The 20,533-nt window shown below is 56.5% G+C and overlaps 1 protein-coding gene across 1 annotated transcript in view; it reads right to left on the bottom strand.

Annotated features, from left to right (window-relative positions):
- The window catches only part of NFIX (nuclear factor I X), a 92,713-nt gene that overhangs the window by 49,095 nt on the left and 23,085 nt on the right, over window positions 1-20,533 (bottom strand). Inside the window, exon 3 of the mRNA XM_028134562.2 lies at window positions 14,916-15,447. Within this exon, the coding sequence (XP_027990363.1) occupies window positions 14,916-15,447 (532 nt within the window). The remainder of the gene's footprint in view (window positions 1-14,915; window positions 15,448-20,533) is intronic.

The following is a 20,533-nucleotide window of genomic DNA, read 5'->3' as shown; positions in this document are numbered from 1 at the left end:
TTCGCCGTGGGAGGCGCAGGCCAGAGGGGTCCCCAGGAGAGCGAGGGCAAGGAGAGCCAGCCACACATCTCTCTCCGTGCCCACAGGAGTCACCCGAGGCCCGGGCTTCTGGGAGAAGGGGAGCCTCAGAGCAAAAGGCAATCCTGATCGCCGGGGCTGCCCCCTGCCAACATGTGCTTAGGGCATCTGTGAGGCCAGCGGAGGGGAGGTTCTGACATGGAGGAGACCCCTTGAGGAGTGAACTCCGGGGACACAGATGGAGGATGTGGGTCTGTGGAGGATGTGGGCTGGGGGCCTGTATGCTGCGAGGCAGAAGTGGGGACACCCCTCTGTCCAGCAGGCCCAGCCAAAAGGACAGGAAAGGCCTGGAGGAGGGCAGAGCAGGCTGAGGCGTGGCCTGTGGCCCACCCAGCAATGGCCCCTTTAACAAGAGGACAGGGAGTGGAGGGGGGAGGGGGACCAGGAAGAAGGCTGCTCTTTCCCCATTTTCCTGACACCTCATTCCCAGAAAGGGGGAAAAAATATTTTTGCAAAACCAAGTCCCTTTCAAACCGTTAACCCGTAGCTTCTCACTTGCACGCCACATCCCTCCCAGCCTTCCAGAAGCTTCCACCATTCCTCATCTCTCAGGATTTTCCCAGTGCGATTCCCACTCGGAAAGCACACCAGCCACTCTCCCCTGCCCGCACTCCTTTTTTTTTTTCCGTAGCCCCATTTCTGATTAGGACATTTCATGCCTTTTCATCCTCTCGAGGATGGGCCCTCCGCTGCTTCCCATCTGAAGATAGTCCAATATTCAAAACGGGCTTATGGGCTGGTATAAAGCCATACGCGGGGGAGACAGATGCAAAAGCAGGTAAGAGACAGTCCCAGTTCCAAGATTTCAGCCTAGTGAGAGAAATCTACAAAAGCAAATACCAAGTGTCACGGGGAACAAGGTTACCCAGCTCTCAGCCAAGGCCCGGGGCCACCGTTCACCCCCTTTCTTTCGAACCGGGCTTCCCCCAGCTGCCTGCCCACGTCTGCGGCAGACTCTCCAGAGGGGCCTGTCTCAAGGCGAGACACATGAAGGCAGGGCTCGCCACCCCGGAAATGCCACTTGGGGGTGGGCACCGAGGAAGCCAACACATGCCCCTGCTCTCTGTTTAAAACCAGGGAGTGGGCCCCGGCTCACCGGGGCATCCCTGCAGCCTGAGCTCTTTGTTGGAGGGGAACACAATTCAGGAGGCCTTGCCAAGCCAGGCTGGCATCTGAGTAATTATATTAATGAATCTCTGAGTTACAAAATCTAATATTAGACGGTGGCTTCAGGACCATCATCCTCAGTTACTGTCCCACGTGGCTAGGAACACTCCTGGGCAGCAGCACGGCTTGAACAGACTGTGTGTGTGTGTGTGTGTGTGTGTGTGTGTGTGTGTGTGCCCGCACGTTGTTTAATTTAAAAGAAATGCATGCTTTTGAAACTATGCCCAGAGATCTGTGTGCCGGGCCCACTTTATAAACCACAACACCATAAATAAGGGAGAGAAATCTGGCCCATCCTCAGGGCAGGGGCCTCTCATTTGGCCCTCTCTCTCGCGCTGGCAATCCCCCGAGGATTACTACTTCGCGGAGCAGTGGCCTTTGTGTTCGAAGCCAGCACTGCTCCCCGCTGAATTCCCCTTGGCGCAGCAGCAGGGCCTGGCCTGCAGACCCGCGGGCCTGCCTCCCCATCCGTGCTCATTAGCTGTGTTGATCCCGAGTCCAAATTCAAAAGTTGGGCTTGACACACAAAGGGGCAGCCCGAGGCCCAGCTGATCCTCCTGCTCTGGCCAGCTCCCCAGCGCAGACCAGAGCACCGCGCCGCCATCTTGGCCATTGTCTGCCGCCCCGTCCCAGGCAACAGGACGATGACCCAGTTGGCCACACTAGGCGTGTCGCTAGGTCTAGAAGGTGCCAAGCAAACTGCAGCCGTGTAATAAACCAAACAGGCCCTGAGCACAGGTAGGTGTTAGCCACCAGGCCTGCGATTACATGTCATGGATGTTATGCACAATGCAGTGTGCTATAAATGACATAAGGTAGCGTATAACCCAGCTCCTGCGAACTCCACACGCCAGAATAGGAGTCAGCTCATTCGTCTGTGCCATTGATGAAGTCCTGCCCTGGTTGCTGGGGCTGGGAAACGGGCTTCCGTGGACTGGGACCGTCAGAGGCCCCCGTGGGCCTGGTGGCAGATGTGGCCTGCTCACTACGCAGGGAGAGCTGGCCTGAAAGGTGGGGGAAACGGGTAGTCTTATCTCTCAGAAACAATAAGGGTCTGTTGTTTAATGATTTTTCCATTGCTACTTTTTTTTAAGATAACAGGCAAAAATCCACACCGGTGCCCCGTGCCTGGCAGGGCGCTTGCTCAGCACTGTCTTAGGTTAGAAGGGCTTCCGAGCTTTGAGAAGGAGGAAGACCCTCTCAGAAGCCCATGATGCCCGAGAAAAGATCCCTCAGCCCCAGAAACCCTACATGCAACCAATCAAAGCACGGGGGGGGGGGGGGGGGGGGGGGAGAAAAAAAAAAAGAGCAGCAAGAAATTCAGAGACGAGGCAGGAGACCATTCTGCTGGCAGGGGTGGGGCATGGCCGTCCTGAGGAGACACATGTGGGTTCTGCTCACCCTCCCTCCAAGGCAGGGCTTCTCCCCCTCGCCACTAGTGACGTTCGGGGTCGGCTGATTCCTTGTGGAGGAACTGGCCTGTGCGCTGGCCTCGACTCACCAGATGCCAACAGCACCCTCCACCCGGTCGTGACAACCAAACGTGTCTACAGACATTGCCAAACGTTCCCGGGGGGGTAAAGAGCTCCCGTTTGGAAACTGCTGTTCTAGGGTGACCAACAATCCGGTTTGCGGGAGACAGAGGGGTTTCCGGAACAAGAGACTTGCGGTGCCGAAATCAGGAAACTCCTGGCAAAATGGGACGCGTTGGTCACCCACCCTGCCTCCTTCCCACTTTCACCTGCCAACAAACTGCATTTCCTCCTCTGCCCTCAGGGCTGAGAAGAGTAGCTTTACCGTGCTATATGGAACTACCTCTCACACACTGACAAACATTACACCCCACCCCATAGCTGCTTCTGTGGCCAACGTATTATCCTTGTCGCCTCCTTCTCCCGCTGCCATTCCCAGCACCATGACTTCCACGAGGCTCTCTCAGCCGCTCACCAAATTGCTCACATATTTCTTAGGTTACTAAGGCCAAAATTGGCCTAAAACCTCTGGCAGGGGAGGGGCCACGCCCTGGGGAGGACAGACTGGGGTGCAGAGCTTTGGTGTGCCCACGTTCGACCCCCCTTTGGCAAGTGGTCCCAGAGCCACGGAGAGGTCACCTGCAAGAGGAAAGGGCAGAGAGAAACCATTTGGCTCCCCGGTCCTCCCGACACAGGGCTGAGCCTCACATGACCTGCTACACATGGGGAGGGGACCTGAGACCCTCGGAAGAGGAGATGAAAGGAACATCTCCTGCCCCGACCCGAGCAGAACATCTGAGAGTAGATGGCCTGTCTCACCCTCCCTGTCTTCCACCCAGGGGACCCCACCCTACTCATCCCTGGCTCAGAACTCCCACCCAAGCTTTCCATCCATTTGCCTCCCTCCCTTTAAAGGACTCTCTTCCCTTGGTCCCCGGGGAAGCATTCTTGTTACTATGGAAACGATGATGTCATGTGGCCTGGTGAGGCTGCAGGGCCCTCCTACTACCCCCTAACTAGGTACCGTGCCTGCCTACGTCATCACTCAGAAATTTATAGCCCAGCACTGGGTATTTATAAGGTGGCTCTGGTGTGACCACGGATACAATGGAGGGCTGGTGGCTATTTACAGCCAGAGGATATACACTTATTACACCCCCCTCGCCTGTAATCTGGGCCCCGTGTTATATAACTGCCGTTATGCAATAATGCCCATTATATAATAATTATGCACTAATGGGGATATAACCTGCCGGCATAATAAGGACACACTCCCCAAGGGTTGTGCTCGGTCGGCCGCCTGCAGGCCACCTCCAGGGATCTCCTGATCTCTCTGCACACTGCACCCCGTCCAGAAGAGTCACCAGGTGTCACCCGACTCCCGCCTGTCATCTGTAGCCTCCCCGAGACCAGGAAGCCCAGCCGCAAAGCTCTCTCCGGATTCCTTCTCCGGGCCTGTGCCTGCCCCTGGCCTGCGGGGAACGCTCTTCTCTCTGCCATATCCTAAGCCCGCCACAAAGAATTGTGATGGGATCAATCCTGGGAGGCGGAGGGACACTTCACTCCCATGTTAAGAAAGGGTACGAGCAGCAACCACCCCTGGAAGGAACCTGAAAGGCCTAGAAAGGCCTATAGGACGACAGGCCAGTGGTGGAGAGACGGCCCTATGGAAACAGCTGGGAAACGGGCTCCAGAGGTGAGGGGCCAGGGTCAGGCCTAGTGAAGCCAGACAGGCCCCTTATCAGTGGCCCCTTTTCCCCTCAACACCTACCCACCCCCATGCCTTGAGGGCTGGGCCTTTGGTGGGATCTCAGCACAGGCCGAGGCCTGAGCCGGGACTTCCACGGTCGGAGTACCTCCCTCCCACTGGCAGCGGGAATGCCCCAGAGCAGGATCCTGGCCACTCGGACACCAGCACACGCTGTGCTAGTCACCCTGCTCCCAGGAAGGAGGAGCAGACACTGTCACCTCGGGGCAAAGAGGACAGGAGCGCTGGCTCTGCACCGGGGTGACAGGGACACAGGCGGAATGGGCAGAGGGAAGGTTAAGGCCACAGTGGCACTGGATGGGGCCAACTCAGTGAGCCCAAACACACCATCTGCTCTTAACCTGGATGACCTTTATATTTACGTTATTTGTTACATGAACTGATGAACTTACACAGATTAGGGAAGGAAGTCTCTCTCTGGTGCAGCGGGGTGGTTTGGGAAGCTAGCCGGTCTCTTACCTCTCTCTACTGTTTGCATTTTTTACAAAGAGTGTGTCTGACTACAGTAATTGAAAAATATGTATATCAATCACCCGGCCGGCATGACTCAGTGGTTGAGCGTTGACCGGTGAACCTGGAGGTCACAATCTGATTCCCAGTCGGGGCACATGCCCGGGTTGCAGGCTCGATCCCTAGTGTGGGGCGTGCAGCAGGCAGCCGATCCATGATCTCTCTCTCTCATCATTGATGTTTCTATCTCTCTCTCCCTCTCCCTTCCTCTCTGAAATCAATAAAAATACCTATTTAAAAATACATCATTCAAAAAGGAGAAGCGCTGAGGCTCAGGCGACACTTCTGGTCGCTGCCTCCCCTGCAGAAACGAATGCCTGCTGCTCTCCGGGGTCCGGGACGGGCTCGGTGAGGTCACCGCCTCGACACACAGGCCCGAGTCCCCGTTCCAGTCCCCAGATCAGCAGCCCTGGCACACACCGACCACGACGCACGACGTCCGGAGGGATGTTCAGCCGAAGACTCGGAGGGGCTCACGAGTCCTGGGGTGGAAGAGGAGCCCTCAGGGGCTTCGGCCCAGGATCCTGCTGCCCAGAAAGGGGAACACGGTACAGGACGTGCAGGGAACAGCCAGGGCTCAGAGGTCCCGTCACCACGTGAAAAAAGGTCAATGAGGTCCTAAACTGGAGGAGAGGCCAGAGCTGAATACGGGCGACATTCTGTCTGAATCCCTGCTTCTTCCAGGCCAGAGGGTCTCCGCCAGGGCAATTCCGTCTGGAGATACTTCGGCTGTCACACTTGGGGTGGAGGGCTGCAACTGGCATCTCGTGGGCGGAGGCCAACGGGTGTTGTTAAGCATCCGGCAATGCACAGGACGGTCCCCGTGACACACGATGATCTGGCCCCTGAGTCAACAGTGCCATGACAGGGAAACCCCGCTCTACGGAAGCTGCTATCCCTGGTTTAGAGGTTAGGTCCCTGTCTGATTAGCCACGGAAACGGGAAAATCTCCGGCCACGAGCTAGCCTCGCCACAGCCCAGCCCCTTGACATGGTGGGAGAGGTTTTATGCACACAGCCCCAAAGTTTGCCAACTTTAAGAAAGGGGTAAGGGTGAGAGTCTATGTGGAGGAGCACGTAAGGCAACGAAGAGCAGATTACTGCAAAAGTTCCATCGATCAGCTGGTTAATTAGGATAATTACATGCATTTTTATTTCAAACCACAATTCCAACCAGACTCCCAGGAAAAGGGCATGACAGAGCAAGGATCAGGGATCCCAGGACCCAGCTGTGCCCGCCTGGCCCCACGCCTGGACTTGCCGCACACTCTCCCTGCCCTCTCCCCTGCTCCAGGTTGGGGACCAAGAAGCTGAGCTGGCCGAGGCCGAGGCAGGGCAGGCTTTCAGCCGACACGCCCTGTCTATGGACTTACGCTTCCTCCCAAGTGGGAGGCAGGGGCTGGTGGTGGGGAGGGAGGCCACTATCAAGGCCAGGCCAGGCGCCCTCTCTCTGTCTCCACCCCAACTGCTCAGCCGGCTGGGGGAGCCCTTGAGCTGGCTGAGCCCCAGGCTGGGCTCGGCCCCTCCATCACAGGTCTTAGAGAGCAACGGAGGCCATGGGGACCAGCAGTGAAGGTCAAAGGCGGCGAGGCCCATGGAGGAAAGCCACGGTGCTCCCTGACCTGGAACTTGGGGTCCTTCTGCCAGAAACCCGTGGTGTGATCTGCGTACCTCGACCTCTGTGTGCTTGGGTTCCCTCCCCTGTACAGTGGGGATGACAAGACCTGCCTTGCCTATGACACCCCACCATCGTGAGGAGGGACCCAGCTCCTGGCAGGCTGACCCGCTCAGCCGGCTAACAAAAACGGGCTAATTCTTCCCGTCTTTCGGGGTGTGGTTCGAGCAGGTCATCTTCCGGGGAGCCTCCCAGGTCCCCGGGTCTGGTTCACCAACTCCTCACTACACACGGAGACCCCTGTGTGCGCCGCCTGGGCACGCACACACGTGGCTGGGAGCACGGGTTTGCAGCTAGAATTGGTGTGAGGATCTCAGCGCGTCGCATGCGGACAGGACTCAGCACGGAGCCTCCGTCATACGGGGCCTTCTATGAAAACCTGGAATTAAAGCAGGACACGGGGACCGCGGGTCTGCCCCTCCTCCTTGGACAGGGGACAAAGAGTTGCTGGGAGCCCGGACAAATGGGTGCCCCGTAAGTTATTGGATGCCCCCAAATAACAGCAACGCTGGCCCTGACCGGGGGCCGTGGCATGCCAGGGCGTCACTAAGACATCAAAAGTGAAACTAGAACCCCTACCCCCCCACCCCCAGCAACAGACAGGCCATGGTGGTTTGTGTGTGTGTGTGTGGGGGGGGGGGGACAAGCCACTTGGGAGACAGGCTCACAAAGGGCAGCCCCAAAATATTAAAGAGAAACTCCCCCGAGGGCCAGGAAACGGGACGTTCGATATCCACGGACAAAGTAAGGGGCCCAGGCACCCAGGGTGGCGCGGTCCAGTCCAGCCAGACCCCCCTCCGCCTCCGGGACCCTCCTGCCACGCCAGCAGCCCTGCCGCTCAAACACGCTTAAGATGGCGCCGGCGGCCTGTGGGGCCAGGCGCTTGCCGTGCTATTTTCCACGGTGCCCTCGGTGCCAAGAAAAACCTATCATCAGAAATGCCATCAGCTATATTTATCTATCGCTCAGCCCCCCAGCCTCCTCCTCCCGTCTGCCAGCCAGGCCCGGCGGAGCCCCCCTCACCCAGTGGGCACACTTCCCTGTTGTTGACGCCCGTGACCACCTGCCCAAGCCTCGCTCCCCAGCGCCCCCCCCCCCCGAACCCCTGCAATCAGGCCTGCACGCGGGCATGACGACCTTCTCACTGGTACGTCAGGGCACGCCCACGTGGGCTTCCATATGCACCTGACAGGCGGGCCCTGGGCTGGTGTTTCTAGCCCCAAACCACGGGCAGGCAGGGGTGGGTGCCTTTGGCCCCGGTTCAGCCGTGGCTCCTTCCCGGCCTGCCAGAGCCTCGGCAGTACAGGCCTGTCCCCAGAGTCCTCCACAAGCCATCGCCTGGGTCCTCTGGGAGGGGTGCCCACGCTGAAGTGTCGCACACACTGGCCATCCTGGGGAGACGGGAGGCGCAGGGGGAGAGAGCAAGACTCGGGGGACGGGGGCTCGTCCCAGGCCTGTGGGCAGCATGCTGCTGGGCAGACCTTTCACCCCCCCCCCCCACATCACTCCCTGAAGGAAAGTGGGGAGCCCCGGTCTGTATTTCAAGGTGCTGTGAGTATCAGAGGAGTGTGCATGCTAGAAGGACGCCCACCCCCTGTGCATCCGACCAAGAGGGCAACGACAGAATCTGGGACGAGAAAGAGAAAATGACAAAGCCGAGGTTCAGGACGACGCAAACCCTACAGCCCTGAGCAGGCCCCTGTAGGGGACTGTCCCTGGGTGCCAGGCACTTCAGAACTTTCCCTGTCCAAGCAGTGGGATGCCCTCCTGCCCCTGCCCACCCTCAGGCCCAGCACAGAACATAAGAAGGTGAATCAATGACTATATCCTACCCCCCCACACACACATGCACCTCCTTCCCGTGCTTGCAGGGACAGCCCTCACTTCCCACTCCAGCCCTCTCCACGGAAGGGTGCCCCCTGCCTCCGAGCCCCCAACTCAGAAAGGAGTTCCAGGGAGCCGACCCCTCTGAGAATGAAGCAACCCAAATCAAAATTTTAAAACCCAGCAGCTCTTTCTCTCCCGCCCCCTCCCCCTCCATTGGCAAATGAAAACAAACAAGAAATCAAAGAGGCCTTTTGTGCGAGCACCGCTCTGACACGGCTGGGGCCTTTGAAAGGACTTTTGAATCGGACACTGAAGGATAAAATAACTGAAGCGTGGCAGCTCCTGAGACAGGGGGGTGGTGGGACGGATGGGGCAAAGAGAAAAAGGGGTGGGGAGGGAGCCGCCTTCTTCCCTGGGCAGAAAGGGGGACGTTCAGCTGTGCCCTCTCTCCCCAGCTGCCTTGGGACACCAGAACAGAGGGGGACATGGCACAGCCCTCGGACCTTCCGGCCCACCCTTCCTAGGCACCCCAGATCTCTGCAACCCTGGGAGATTGCCAGATGGGCCCTGCCTCCCTCTTCACGGCCCACTGGGAGCTGCCCCCATGAAGCTCTGCCGGGTCTTCCCGCCCCTCTCGCATGGGTCAACACACGGTCCTGGTCGGTCGGTCGGTCGGTCGGTCAGTCGGGCCTGCAGGGTGGCTGCAGGATGGTGCCTCCATCACCAGGCCTTCACCCAAACCCTGCCGGCCGCACGCAGGAGGCTCTCACTCTTAGACGGGCCCTGCTCACAGTAGGTTCACCAAGTGCACATTTCATGAATAAAGGAAATTCGACCATCCTTTGGCGATGCCAAAAAGTAAATCAAACCCTCGGGAAGTCCTTCTGCGCGTCTGGACCCCAGCCCTCCTGCTGCAGGGCGGCCCCCTTTCCTCTGGGTGGGCGGTGGAGCACAGCCGGTCACCAGGCTGGGCCTTGTAGGTACCCTCCCGCTTACCCGTGGCCCATACGCTGCCCATTCAAGCTCAGACAAGGGTGGTTCTTTTCTTCCCGGAGCTACAGCTTCCAACTCAGCCAGCAGAGTGAGCGCTCCCCCAAGACCCCCTGTGCATCGCAGCCAGCAGGGGCCTCTAGCCGGTTGGGTGGTGGATATGCAACGGACAAAGGGAGGGGAGCAGATAGTCAAGGGGGTTCCACAACAAGACCAAGCTCAAGGACAGGGTCTGGGCATTTCGGATCTCCTCTCTGAGATCAGCCTGAGCCCCACCACCCCGCCACACCGCTCAGAGCCAAGCACCCGATGTCCCGTTAACAGAGCAAGGGCAGCCTGGGCCAGCTTCACACGGGTGTGACGTGGGCGGTCGCACAGGCCCGTGCTCTAACTGTTTGTTGTCGCATTGCAATTCCTAATCATGTTGAACTAGGAGCCCCACGTTTTCATTTTACACTGGGCCCCGCAAATTACATAGCTGGAAGGCCCTGCAAATCTTGTAGCGGCTGCCATGAGATCGGATCGCGCCTGCAGTTTCCGCGTTCCATGCAGAAGGCTCCAGGTAAGCAAAAGGCAAGGGCGCAAGAGGCTGTGTCAAACGCGGGAGGCATGAGAGAACGGCAGGTTTAGTCTGGAGGAGGAACAGCTTCCAGGGGAGCGAGGTAGAAAGGAACCCCGAGAGCTGCCTTAAGCATTTGAAAGGCTGCCATGTTACACCTGAGTTGTCCCTTACGACAGAGAAATGAGACCTACAGGTAAAGGGAAGAAGAAGACAGCCTTGGGCCCATGACGTCATGACAGTAATCGCAACAGTAACCCGCTGCTTGCCTACTATGCTGCCTCCCCGGATTAGACGAACAGAAGAGTTTTACAACCGAAGCTGAACAATAGCGACATCTCTTCCAGGATGTTCTGGGGGTTAGACGATAGCCCGCATTTCTCGCACAGTAGGAATCTGGTTCCTGGGCCAGTCTTTGCTGGCCCTGACACCAGATGGCGCTGCCTCGAAGCCGCAGACCAGTGGCATTTCTGGGGCTTGAAAAAGGAGGCACAGTGGCCATGGCTGGAGTTAGCCCCCGCCCCCCCCCCCGCCCCCCACAAAGGGCAGCCGGTGCTCCTGTGGCCCTTCCCACGAATTCACACTAGTGCCACCAGACGGACTGGGCCTCCAGCGGAGGCCTGGGGGAGCATTGCCGGCACAGCCATATCTTGGCACGGCTGACGTGGCCAAGTGATGGCCTCCACTACCGAGGAAGGAGGGCGACCAGGAGCCCTCCCTCGGTCCCCAAAACCGGTGCTTTCTGCAAAGTCCCAAGCCCCGAAGCAGAGTGCAAAAACCAGGGACATGCTATACCTGAGGACGACCCTGCACCTGGAGAAGTTCACTTGGACAGATCCTCAGGTGCTAACCCGTCTGCTTCCACAGGTAAGGCCTGGAGGCGAGGCGGGTGTGCAGATCTCCTTTCATAGCAGTGCACTGACTGACGCAGGGAATCGGAGCCTGCAGAGTCAGACGGGAAACCCTACAGGACAAATGACCTGGTTCCTTCAACGACAACCCAAAAGCTGCTAGAAAAGAAACCAAGAGAAAGAGGAACACAGGAGGAGGATCGCCTAGAGCTGATATCTTGAAAGACGGATCGACCCATTGCCATGCTTAGACCTGATTTGGATCCAGATCCAAACAAACAAAATTAGGAGATAATTAGGGACAAGTGAACACTGACGATCGGATCACACACTAAAAAAAAAAAAAAAAAAAAAAATGCTGCTTATTTTTAGGTGTCATGGTGGTACTATGGATACGTTTTTCAAAATTCCTTATCTTTAGAGATGATACAGAAATATACTTACAGATGAAAAGCTACACTGCCTGGATTTTCTTCTAAACAACCCGGCGTGGGTGGGCAGCGGGGGTTATGGATAAATGCAGACCGGCCATAAGGCGACAACGGTTGGCACTGGCGATGGGGGTTCCTTCTACTGTACATGTCTCCGCAACGGAGAAGCTGCGATAAAGAGAGGAGCCACCACCCAGATGCCTGGACTTCGCGGGCCGCGGCCGCGGGCCTGCTGGAAGGATCTGATGCGGACAAGCTGACATGTCCACTCGGTAAAGCGATTCATTACTTTCAGCTCGTTCCTCTTTCCGGGGTGAGGGCCTCGGTCGGGGAAGGCCTGAAGATGCCGGTTCCCCTTCAGACCCTGAAGCAGCTTTGGAGATAGCCGACCAGCGCTTCCAGCCCAGCTCCGCCGTCCTTCCTCACACAGGCGGAGGCCTCCGGGCCCCACGCTCATCTCCACCTCTGGCCACGCGCCCCGGGACACCCCCTTTGGATGGGAGGACGTCACCAGACACGCACCACCTTCTCCTCCCCACGGCAGTGCTCTCCGGCCCCGCTCTGCCTCAACCTCCCCTCCGACATGGGGTAGACATGCGGCAAGATTCCTAGAAGGAAGGTTGCCCGCACGGAGGACACAACACACAACCTTTCGGACCCCGTAGGCTGGGAGCAGAGCTCCCGCCATCACTCTGGCGTCCTTTATTCCCTCTCAACCAGGCCACCTCTTGAAGCTTCAGGGGAGGCAGAGCAAGGGCTCCAGAAAGCCACCATGACAATGGCGCCCAGAGGCGAAGCCACTCCCCCACACTTTCCACCATGTCAAGGTGGCTTGTCATCAAACCCGGCACCGTCCGCTCAGCCCAGATCAGGTTCTTCAGCCCAGTTTTAAGGAAAGAAAACACTTCTTTTAGAGTCCAAGGTAATTCTTGTCCGAGCCCTGGCCACCCCGCCCGCTCCCCCAGTTTGCACCGGGAGGAAGGAGCACGCCTGCGGGTCTGAGCATGGAGAAGGCAGTGCTGCCACATCGATGCCATGTGGGGGCTCGGCCAGAAGACATTTTCTAGCAAACTGGGGTGACTTGGAGAAGCCGTGCCCGCTTCACACCATCCCGAGACCATCTACCCAAGGCCCAGTGGTGGCCCGTGCCACACCAACTCACCCTCACTCTCTCAGTAAAGCACACTTGAATTAAAGCAATTCCAGCCAGAAAAAGCCTTCATTGAAATTCTCTGGAGTTCAGGGACCTGAATTATGGACAAATTATTTTTTTTAAATCCTTAGTTCTCCACTCAGCTTTTGTCAAGGAACTCAGCCAGGACAGAGGTGCCACGGCTGCGGGTGATGGGCAGCATGAATTCACTCATACTCCCGGGCCAATGACCTCATTACATCTGGGGGCGGATGGGGACACCTCTCTTCTCCCGACATCTGCCTGGTCAGTTCAGGGGAGAGGAGGCTGGCCAGGAAACAGCCTCTTTCCTCGCACAAACATCACCCTACCTCGGCCCCATCCATGGTGGCAGCAGTCAAGAATCTGGCCTAAAATAAAAGAAGCCAGGAACACAGCTCAGCTCCAGGGACCCGCGTGGAGAGCGGGCCGGAGGAGACCAGCGCAGGAGGAAGATGAATATTGGTTTCTGTCATAGAGACCCTGTTTCTAAAACCAAAAGGTACAGGATCCCCGCATGGAGGAGTTACAAGCTGGAGGCTCCAAGCCTCCCCAAGCCGCCTCCAACACCACTAGGTATAGACAGAGAATGAGGGGGTAACTTTTAAAAATTTCTTGAGTCTCTTTTTCAGAGAGAACAAGGATGAACAAGGGAGAAAACGAGCAGTTGGTCATTCTCCACGAGGATTCAGGATAGTCACAGGGACAGGTGCAGGCCTAGAAAGATCCGCAGAGGGCGGTGGAGTTGGGCGGGGTTGGGGGGGGCCATCTGCCTCCAACCAACTACTAAAGCCACCTTTCAGAACAAGAGAAAACAAGTAAGAAGAGAGGCCTCAAATACCACCTCTTCCCTGCCGCCCCCCCCCCAAACCGAGTTCAACATATAAACTTTTAGTCGAGGTTACATTCCTGACACACAATGCTGAAAGCTCCCCAAAATTTCATTTCTGGATTAAGTCATACCACTCCTCCCAACTTCCCAAAGAGGCAAAGGGGTGACCACAGCAGAAAAGTGAGTTGCTTTGCTTTTTTGTGAATGAACAGGAAGGAAGACACACACACACACACACACACACACACACACACACACTTGCGAGGAAAGAACATTCACTAGAGCTGAAGTTAAGCCACATTCTCTTACATTCGCATAAAGAGAGAAAGAAGGAAAACATACTGGAATGGTGGAAAGGAAAACACACACACAGAGAGAAAGGCTTGGTAGCCCTCTCATTACAAGTTGGTTGGGCATAATGTAAACACACTTCTGCCTTGCTTAATCACAGAGTGCCGCCCATTTAGGTTTCAAAGGCGGCAGTAAATTGGGCGTAGCTGAGTGGAGGCTAAAAATTAACCAGCCATCTCTGTTTCAATTTGTAAGAAAACAAAAGCGGAAAGAAATTATAAAAAGGGAAAGGGGGGGGGAGGGAAAAGAAGAGGAAAAGTGAACCACCCTGACCCAAAATGCAGAGTAAAACTGGAAAAGCAAAGAGAACTGGAACTACTTGGAACACAAAAAGAAAAGGAAATGTTACAGTTGTTGGTTGTTTTTTTTGTTTTTGTTTTTTTACTTTCTTTGCTTCTTTAAGATCTCTTCCGTACTCCCTGACATGCCTGTGCCCCAAAGCCTCTCTGCCCGCCAGCAGAGGTGCGGGGAGTGTGGGCGTCCATCCTGTTTTCTGGTCACTTCAGCAGAAAAGAAACCAGGTGAAGGGGAAGAGCATAGGAAATCTCATGCTCCTTTTCACTCTCTGTGAAATCAAATGACTTCCTTACTCTCCGACAGTCAAACCCCAGCCCACAGAGCTCCTGCCTGGGCATCTGGGCCCCAGAATCTGCCCACCTCTGCCTGCGCTCCTCTTTTCTATTCATTCTGTCTCGTACCCAGAGGTTTTTACGCACCCCTCTCTCCATCCCTCTCTCCACCGAACTGCTGCCCACCCCGCTTGTGCCAAATCCGGCCTTCCCTGAACTTGAGGGGAAGCGGTAGGAAAGCCAGCAACTGCCCCCAAATACTTCTTCTGACTCATGTTAAATCAGAGCAATGAGTGGATTTTTTTTTTTTTTTTTTTTTTGGTGGTGGTGTTTATCACAAACTCTCACCATTGCAGGTAATTCTGGGACATCATGGCCCCAGTCCTAAGACCTGCAATGTCTTTTGGGTAAGATGGTCCTTCAAAGATGCAGATGCACGAAAATCGGACATCAGAGCATGGCAAGGGAGCCAAGGAGAAAGAATAGAGAGGGTGGAGGGAAACAGAAGGAAAAACTGAACATCGAACGCGCTGCAGGCCTCGGCAGGACGGGTGCCCTGGGTAGGTCCTTTGGGTGCATCATTTGGAGAGAAAAGGAACAATAAACAGGACAAACGCCAGCAAGTAAAATAAAATGGGGGGGTGGGGGGACCGAGAGTGACCTACCCGGAGTGTGGACAAAGTAAGCCAGATAAAGATCCAGTTCTTTGATTGTGACTCCAATGTGATGTGGCTGGACGCACAGGCCGGGGTTCGAGCACTGGGGCGACTTGTAGAGCCGCTCCCCATCAGTACTTTCCAGGGGGATCCCCTTAAACAAAATCACCATGACCAGGTCCAGCCGCCACACCTTGTCGGCCTGGCGCAGGCAGTCAATCCGCCGGATCTTGCCCTTCTGGTCGGGGTTGGAGAGCACGCAGCACGGGGGCTTCTTGCCGGTGATGGTCAGCACGAAGTCCTCTCGGAACTCGGGCCGGATGTCCTTGCGCAGCTTGGCCAGCAGCCGGGACGCCCACTTCTGCTTGATCTCGGGCTTCTCGCCCAGCAGCTCGTCCTTCACCGCTCGCTCCTCGTCCTTCGACATCCGCTTCTCGTGCTTCTTGAAGTACTTGCGCTTCCGCGCCTGCAGGTTGAACCAGGTGTAGGAGAACGCGCGGACGTGAGGCAGCAGCGCCTCGATGAACGGGTGGAACTCATCCTGCAGGCGGCAAGCCGGGAGCATGCGGGGCGAGGGAGGGCGGGAGGAGGGGAAGACGGGGTGAGGGGGAAAGAGAACGGGAGAAAAGCGTTAGAAGGGACACGGAAGAAATCCCCTTCTCCTCCTCCTCCTCCTCCCACCCACGGCAGTTTCCTCTTGCGATTGTTCTACGAAAGTGTCGTCTGGAGGCACCACCAGCCTGGCCCGCCGCTTGCTCCCATCTCAGCCGCAGCAGCCAGACGGAGGCGCGGGGAGCCCGAGCACACACCTATTCTCTCTCTCTCTCCCCCTCACTCACTCACACACACGCGCGCACAGACAACGTTGCGGTCCACACACACACGCTGCTGGTATCCCCGCCAGGCTCTGTCGCGCCCATGACAGCTCCATGTTCGCTCGCAGCCTGGAACTCGTGTCAGCTCGCCCCGACACGGCGCCCGGTCTGCGCGGACGCCCGTGGACGCACACTCGGGGAGGGTGGGTGCCGCCTCGCCCCCAACACCGGTCGGCTTTCGGCCACCCCCAAGGAGAGAGAACATGACATCCACCAGCCAGCGAGTGAGGAGACGGGTCTGGCCTCCCCCTCCCCAGCTTGTTTTCATTCTCTCTTCGCCTGCTCCAATTGGAACACCCACCCCAGCGTTTTAAAAAATCAGATCTACATCCTAAATATGTGACCCCAGCTTTGTCATCGACACCGACACTAATGTTAACCACAGTAATAAGGAACAAAACGCTTCCTGTTAGCACCAGTAAGGTGGTTGTCTCGGCCACATTAGGGTTAAAAGCTACGTGGGGCGTCCTGCGCCCCGTCCCTACTGACCCCTTCACCCTCTTTCCCACTCAGTCAGGTGACAGAGGGCCGGGCTCTCGCTTTGGGGTTTTTTTTTTTTCTTTTTTGCTTGTTTGCTTGTTTGAAGTTTAAATAATAATTGATATCTGTTTACAAAAATAAAACTGGAAAAAATTAAATAATTACCATTGATCTGAAGCACCCGGCAAAGCCCAACGCCCGATTCTGAGCTTCTGGACTCAACAGAGTTGTGAGTTGGGGGCGGGTGGGGGGAGGGGGCGGAGGAGGAGCAGGGGAGGAAGGTAAATGTTTTAAAGGGGGTTATTATTGGTGTTCTGGGGAATAGGGGCCGGGCTTGGGTGGATTCTCAAACCCTTCCCCCTCCCCCCCCCCCACGCTCCATTGCACAGAAGGGGAAAATTAATATTTTTTTTTGAAAAGGAGCAAAAAGAAAGAAAGGTCAGGGATAGCAAGCCGAGAGAGGGAGCAAGCCGGTTGCCCACACACAGCAGGTAAACAAAAGCCAACAAAAAAAATTTCTTTTTTCAATTTCACCCCTTGTGCATCCCATTCCAGTTTTTTAAAAGAGAGAAAAATATGCAAATTTTAAAAATCAAAGCCTGCTTCCCACCCACCCCCACCCCCACCAACCCATAACACACCCTACCCCACCCCCGTGCAAAACAAAACAAAAACAAAAACCAGGAGAGGGAAACGCAGCAGCTGAAGAAAAAGGCTTTCGGCTTTGGCAGCCGCACAGGGTGTAAACTTGGAGCTGCCTCCCTCCGCCTCGGAGCCTGATCGCAGCGAAGGGGGAGCTGCAGATTCCCGGGGAAGGGGACGAGTTCGGACCGGCTGCAGACCGTGGCTGCTGGCAGACGGAGGCAGAAGAGAGAGGGAGCGAGGGAGGGAGGGAAGAAAGAGGGAGAGAGCAAGGGAGATGGAAACGGGATGGGGCCGTGTGTGTGTGTGTGTGTGTGTGTGTGTGTGTGTGTGTGTGTGTGTTGGTTGGGTTTTGGATTTTTTTTTTTTTTGCTTCCTTTCTCTTTCTCTCTCAAACTCCCTCTCTCTCCCCTTTCATGCTCAATCCCCATCCATTTGCTCTTGCCAAAGCCAGTAAAAGGGGGGGAGGAGGAAGAGAGAGAGAGGGAAAGAGAGAGAGAGAGAGAGAGAGAGAGAGAGAGAGAGAAGGATCCACCTATTTGGCAAGGAGACACCCTCGAGCAGCCAATGGCTGCGTCCAAGGGGAGGAGGGAACCGAGCAAGCTGGGAGGGTGGGGAGAGCCCCCGGCAGTTGGAGACCAAAAACAATTTGCCCAATCGACAAGTTCACGTCTAATGAACAAGCAAAGTCCAGCAGTTATGAATTTTTCATTCCAGGCTCCCACTCGGGTCCATTTGGCAGTGGCCACCCAGCAAATTTGGAGGGGGTGGGGTGGGGGGTGGGCTAGGATCAAGGAAGACTCGGATTTTTTTTTTCTTTCTTTTTTTTTTTTTTTTTAAGCCAGAAAAATAAATAAATAAAGGCTTGACTCTGAGCAGGCTGGCGGGCAGGCGAGCGGGCGGGCGCGCGGGCGGGCGGGAGCCCCAGAAGGCCTTGGGGAAAGCAGCTGCGCCTTCTCTGTGTTTTGGTTTCAGTCTCTCTCAGCCTGCACGCTCTCTCTTTTTCTGGTCCTATTTCTTTTTTATTTATGGAGAGCACAGGGGCGAGTGGAAGTTTTCTTCCTTGGCCCTACACACGAGCAAGCGGTGCTATGAATAGAAAGAGACGAAGAAAGGGAGCTCGGAAAGTGTCGATGCCAGCAGCGCTTCCAGGGCAGGGACCTGGCGTCCAGGGGGCCGCCATCCCGGCCACCCCTCCACCCCTCCGTCCTGGGGCTGCGGCTCTCAGGAGCACTCCCAGACCAGGCGGCCCCCGGCACCCTGAGCGCCCCCTCCCCAGCCCCCAGCGAAGTGGGCTGCCTCCCTGGGCCCACACCCAGCCACGCAAGCTCCATTAACGGTGGCGAGGGATGCCAACGCGATGCAGCTCGGCTGGAGAAACTGCAACAGTTTGTGAAAATAGCCTCCTGTCACAGCGCTCCACTCCGCTGACAAGCTCTCCGTGCAGCCACACACACACAGCCAATCCCAGAGAAGTGACAAAGGCAGGAAGATGGACACTACTTCCCAACGCGGTCACCGAGTCCTACTGACACCTCCCCCCACCCCCCCCCGCCCAGATGCTTAATTCTTTGCGTTCCCAGCTCTGTCCCCTCCACCGGACCCGCGTGTAGTGTTTCTTGGTTGGAGGAGGGGAATCCTTACCTGTCCCCCAATTCAATTTACACTAAAGGGCCCGAGTCCTAGGGAGCAAGGTGCAGGAGCACAAAATGAGAAATCCACCAGACAGGGAGAGAGCCAAAAGGGGAAACAACAGCACAGTGAGGAAAGGGCTGCGGCAGGAAGAGTGAGACGACGTTGGGGAAACCGAGTCACAGAGAAGAGGCTCACGGGGAGCCCCTGTCCCTGGGCCTTCCTCCCAGGCAGGGAGGTCAGCACGAGGGAGTCGGAGGCTCCCTGGGAGGGACGACGGAGCAGCTGCGCCTCGGTAGGCCTTGGAAAAGCCGTCAGGAGGAGACCGTTATTAAGGGAAGAGCCGAGAATGAGAACACAGAGAGGGAGAGACTGTCCCTGCTCTAAACCACTCCCATGGCTGCCCTCGCCCAAGATGAGGCTCAGCCCTGGGCTGGCAACGGAAAAGAAGGGTCACTGCTCACTCGTGCCCTTTCTTCCCCATCTGCGGAAAGGTTCCCGGGGAAGAGCGGGGTGGGGGGAGGGGACAAACAAGTAGCCCCTAGACTTACGCTGAACCCCGACAATGGGAGAGGTGCCCCCCAGCACCTGCAACCCCAGTCTGGGCCCTGAATGGTGTGGCAGGAGCTCTGCGGTGGCTGACCCCGACGGACAGTAAGAGGTGAGAGGGCAGGAGGCAGGCGTCATTGCCCACAGGCCCCGTGGGTTGGCATTCAATAATTAACGTCCTGTTAATAACCAGCTCGGGTCCAATTAGCCAAAGATGTTAGCTGAGTGACATAAGATACTCTCTACCTCAAGAGAAGCAATCTTATGTTCTAAAGTCAAGATGAGATGGTAGAAACTACGAGAGAGTTTATGTTTGTCATAGGGGTGTTTTCTGGTATTTTGATTTACTCTAAATATTAGGCACTAGACAGAAAATGGCCAACGTGAGCCTCCTGGAGAATTCTGGCATGTTCAGTCTCACAGACCACAGTGCCGGGTGCAAGAGACACGCGGAACAGGGTTGTTTCTGAATCTGGTGGTACAACTGGGGAGGTGGTAGGGAGATGGCAGATGGAAGGATCCACACAGAAGTTGGGGAGGAGATCCATGATTCGCTCCTGGATGGAGGGAGGGGTCAAAGGTTGACGGAGAGACTGGACATAGAGGTGGCTCAGGAGGGCCAGTGGAGTGTCCCTCGGGGACCCACACACACAAAGCCCACGGCGCCCCTCCAAGGCTCCTTAACCGGAGCAGCAGCAGGCCCTTCCCAGGGAAGTAACACGGAGGGAGAACAATCGTCAATTGTCCTTCTGCCAGTGGCCTTAACCTCGAAGGTGGGCAGAGAGGATTCCCAGGCAGTGCTCTTCCCTCACCCAGTTCCCCCGGCGTGGAAGGGCAGCCAGGGTATTCCGGATGGACAGACGGACGCTTGGCGGGGGAGGGCAGAAGGGCTCCCTCTCTCTCCGGTGGGCACACACAGGGAAGGATCTCACTGGGGTTCCATTAGAGGCACTTGGCACACCCCTCCCCCTACCGCTGCAGCCCCCCCCACCCTCCCTCCGGCGTGCCACTGGTGGCTGCTTTGGGCCCTGGACACGCCCCTCAGGAGCGCCAGACAAAAGGGGACTGTCCCCCTTTTGTTAAGAGAGTGGAGGCTCCTGTTGGAAGATTACCTGTCCCAGACCCAGACTCCTTCCCTGCTCCCCTCCTGATGCCCCTTCCCCCTGCAGGGAGCTCAGACTCTCAGTACCCCCACCTGAGCCAAGACAAAAAAAAAAAGCCTCCAAAGAGTCCAGGCTTCTCCAGGAGTTCAAGGGTTCAGGGGATGGAGGGAGCCAGGGAACAGCCAGGCCTTGGAGGAGGAGAGGGGAAGGGGGAACGGAATGAGAGAGAGAAAAACAACCTAAAGCCGAGGGGATAGGAAGCCAGGGATGCTGGTGAGAGTAGTGCACAAAAAAAGAAAATTAACCACGGCAAGTGGAGAATATCAAGGAAAAGCAGGGATATGTG

Source organism: Eptesicus fuscus, chromosome 6, assembly GCF_027574615.1.
Source record: "Eptesicus fuscus isolate TK198812 chromosome 6, DD_ASM_mEF_20220401, whole genome shotgun sequence".
NCBI lineage: Eukaryota > Metazoa > Chordata > Mammalia > Chiroptera > Vespertilionidae > Eptesicus > Eptesicus fuscus.
Note: the sequence above shows the minus strand (reverse complement) of the source record. Positions and strands in the feature narration are given on the sequence as shown.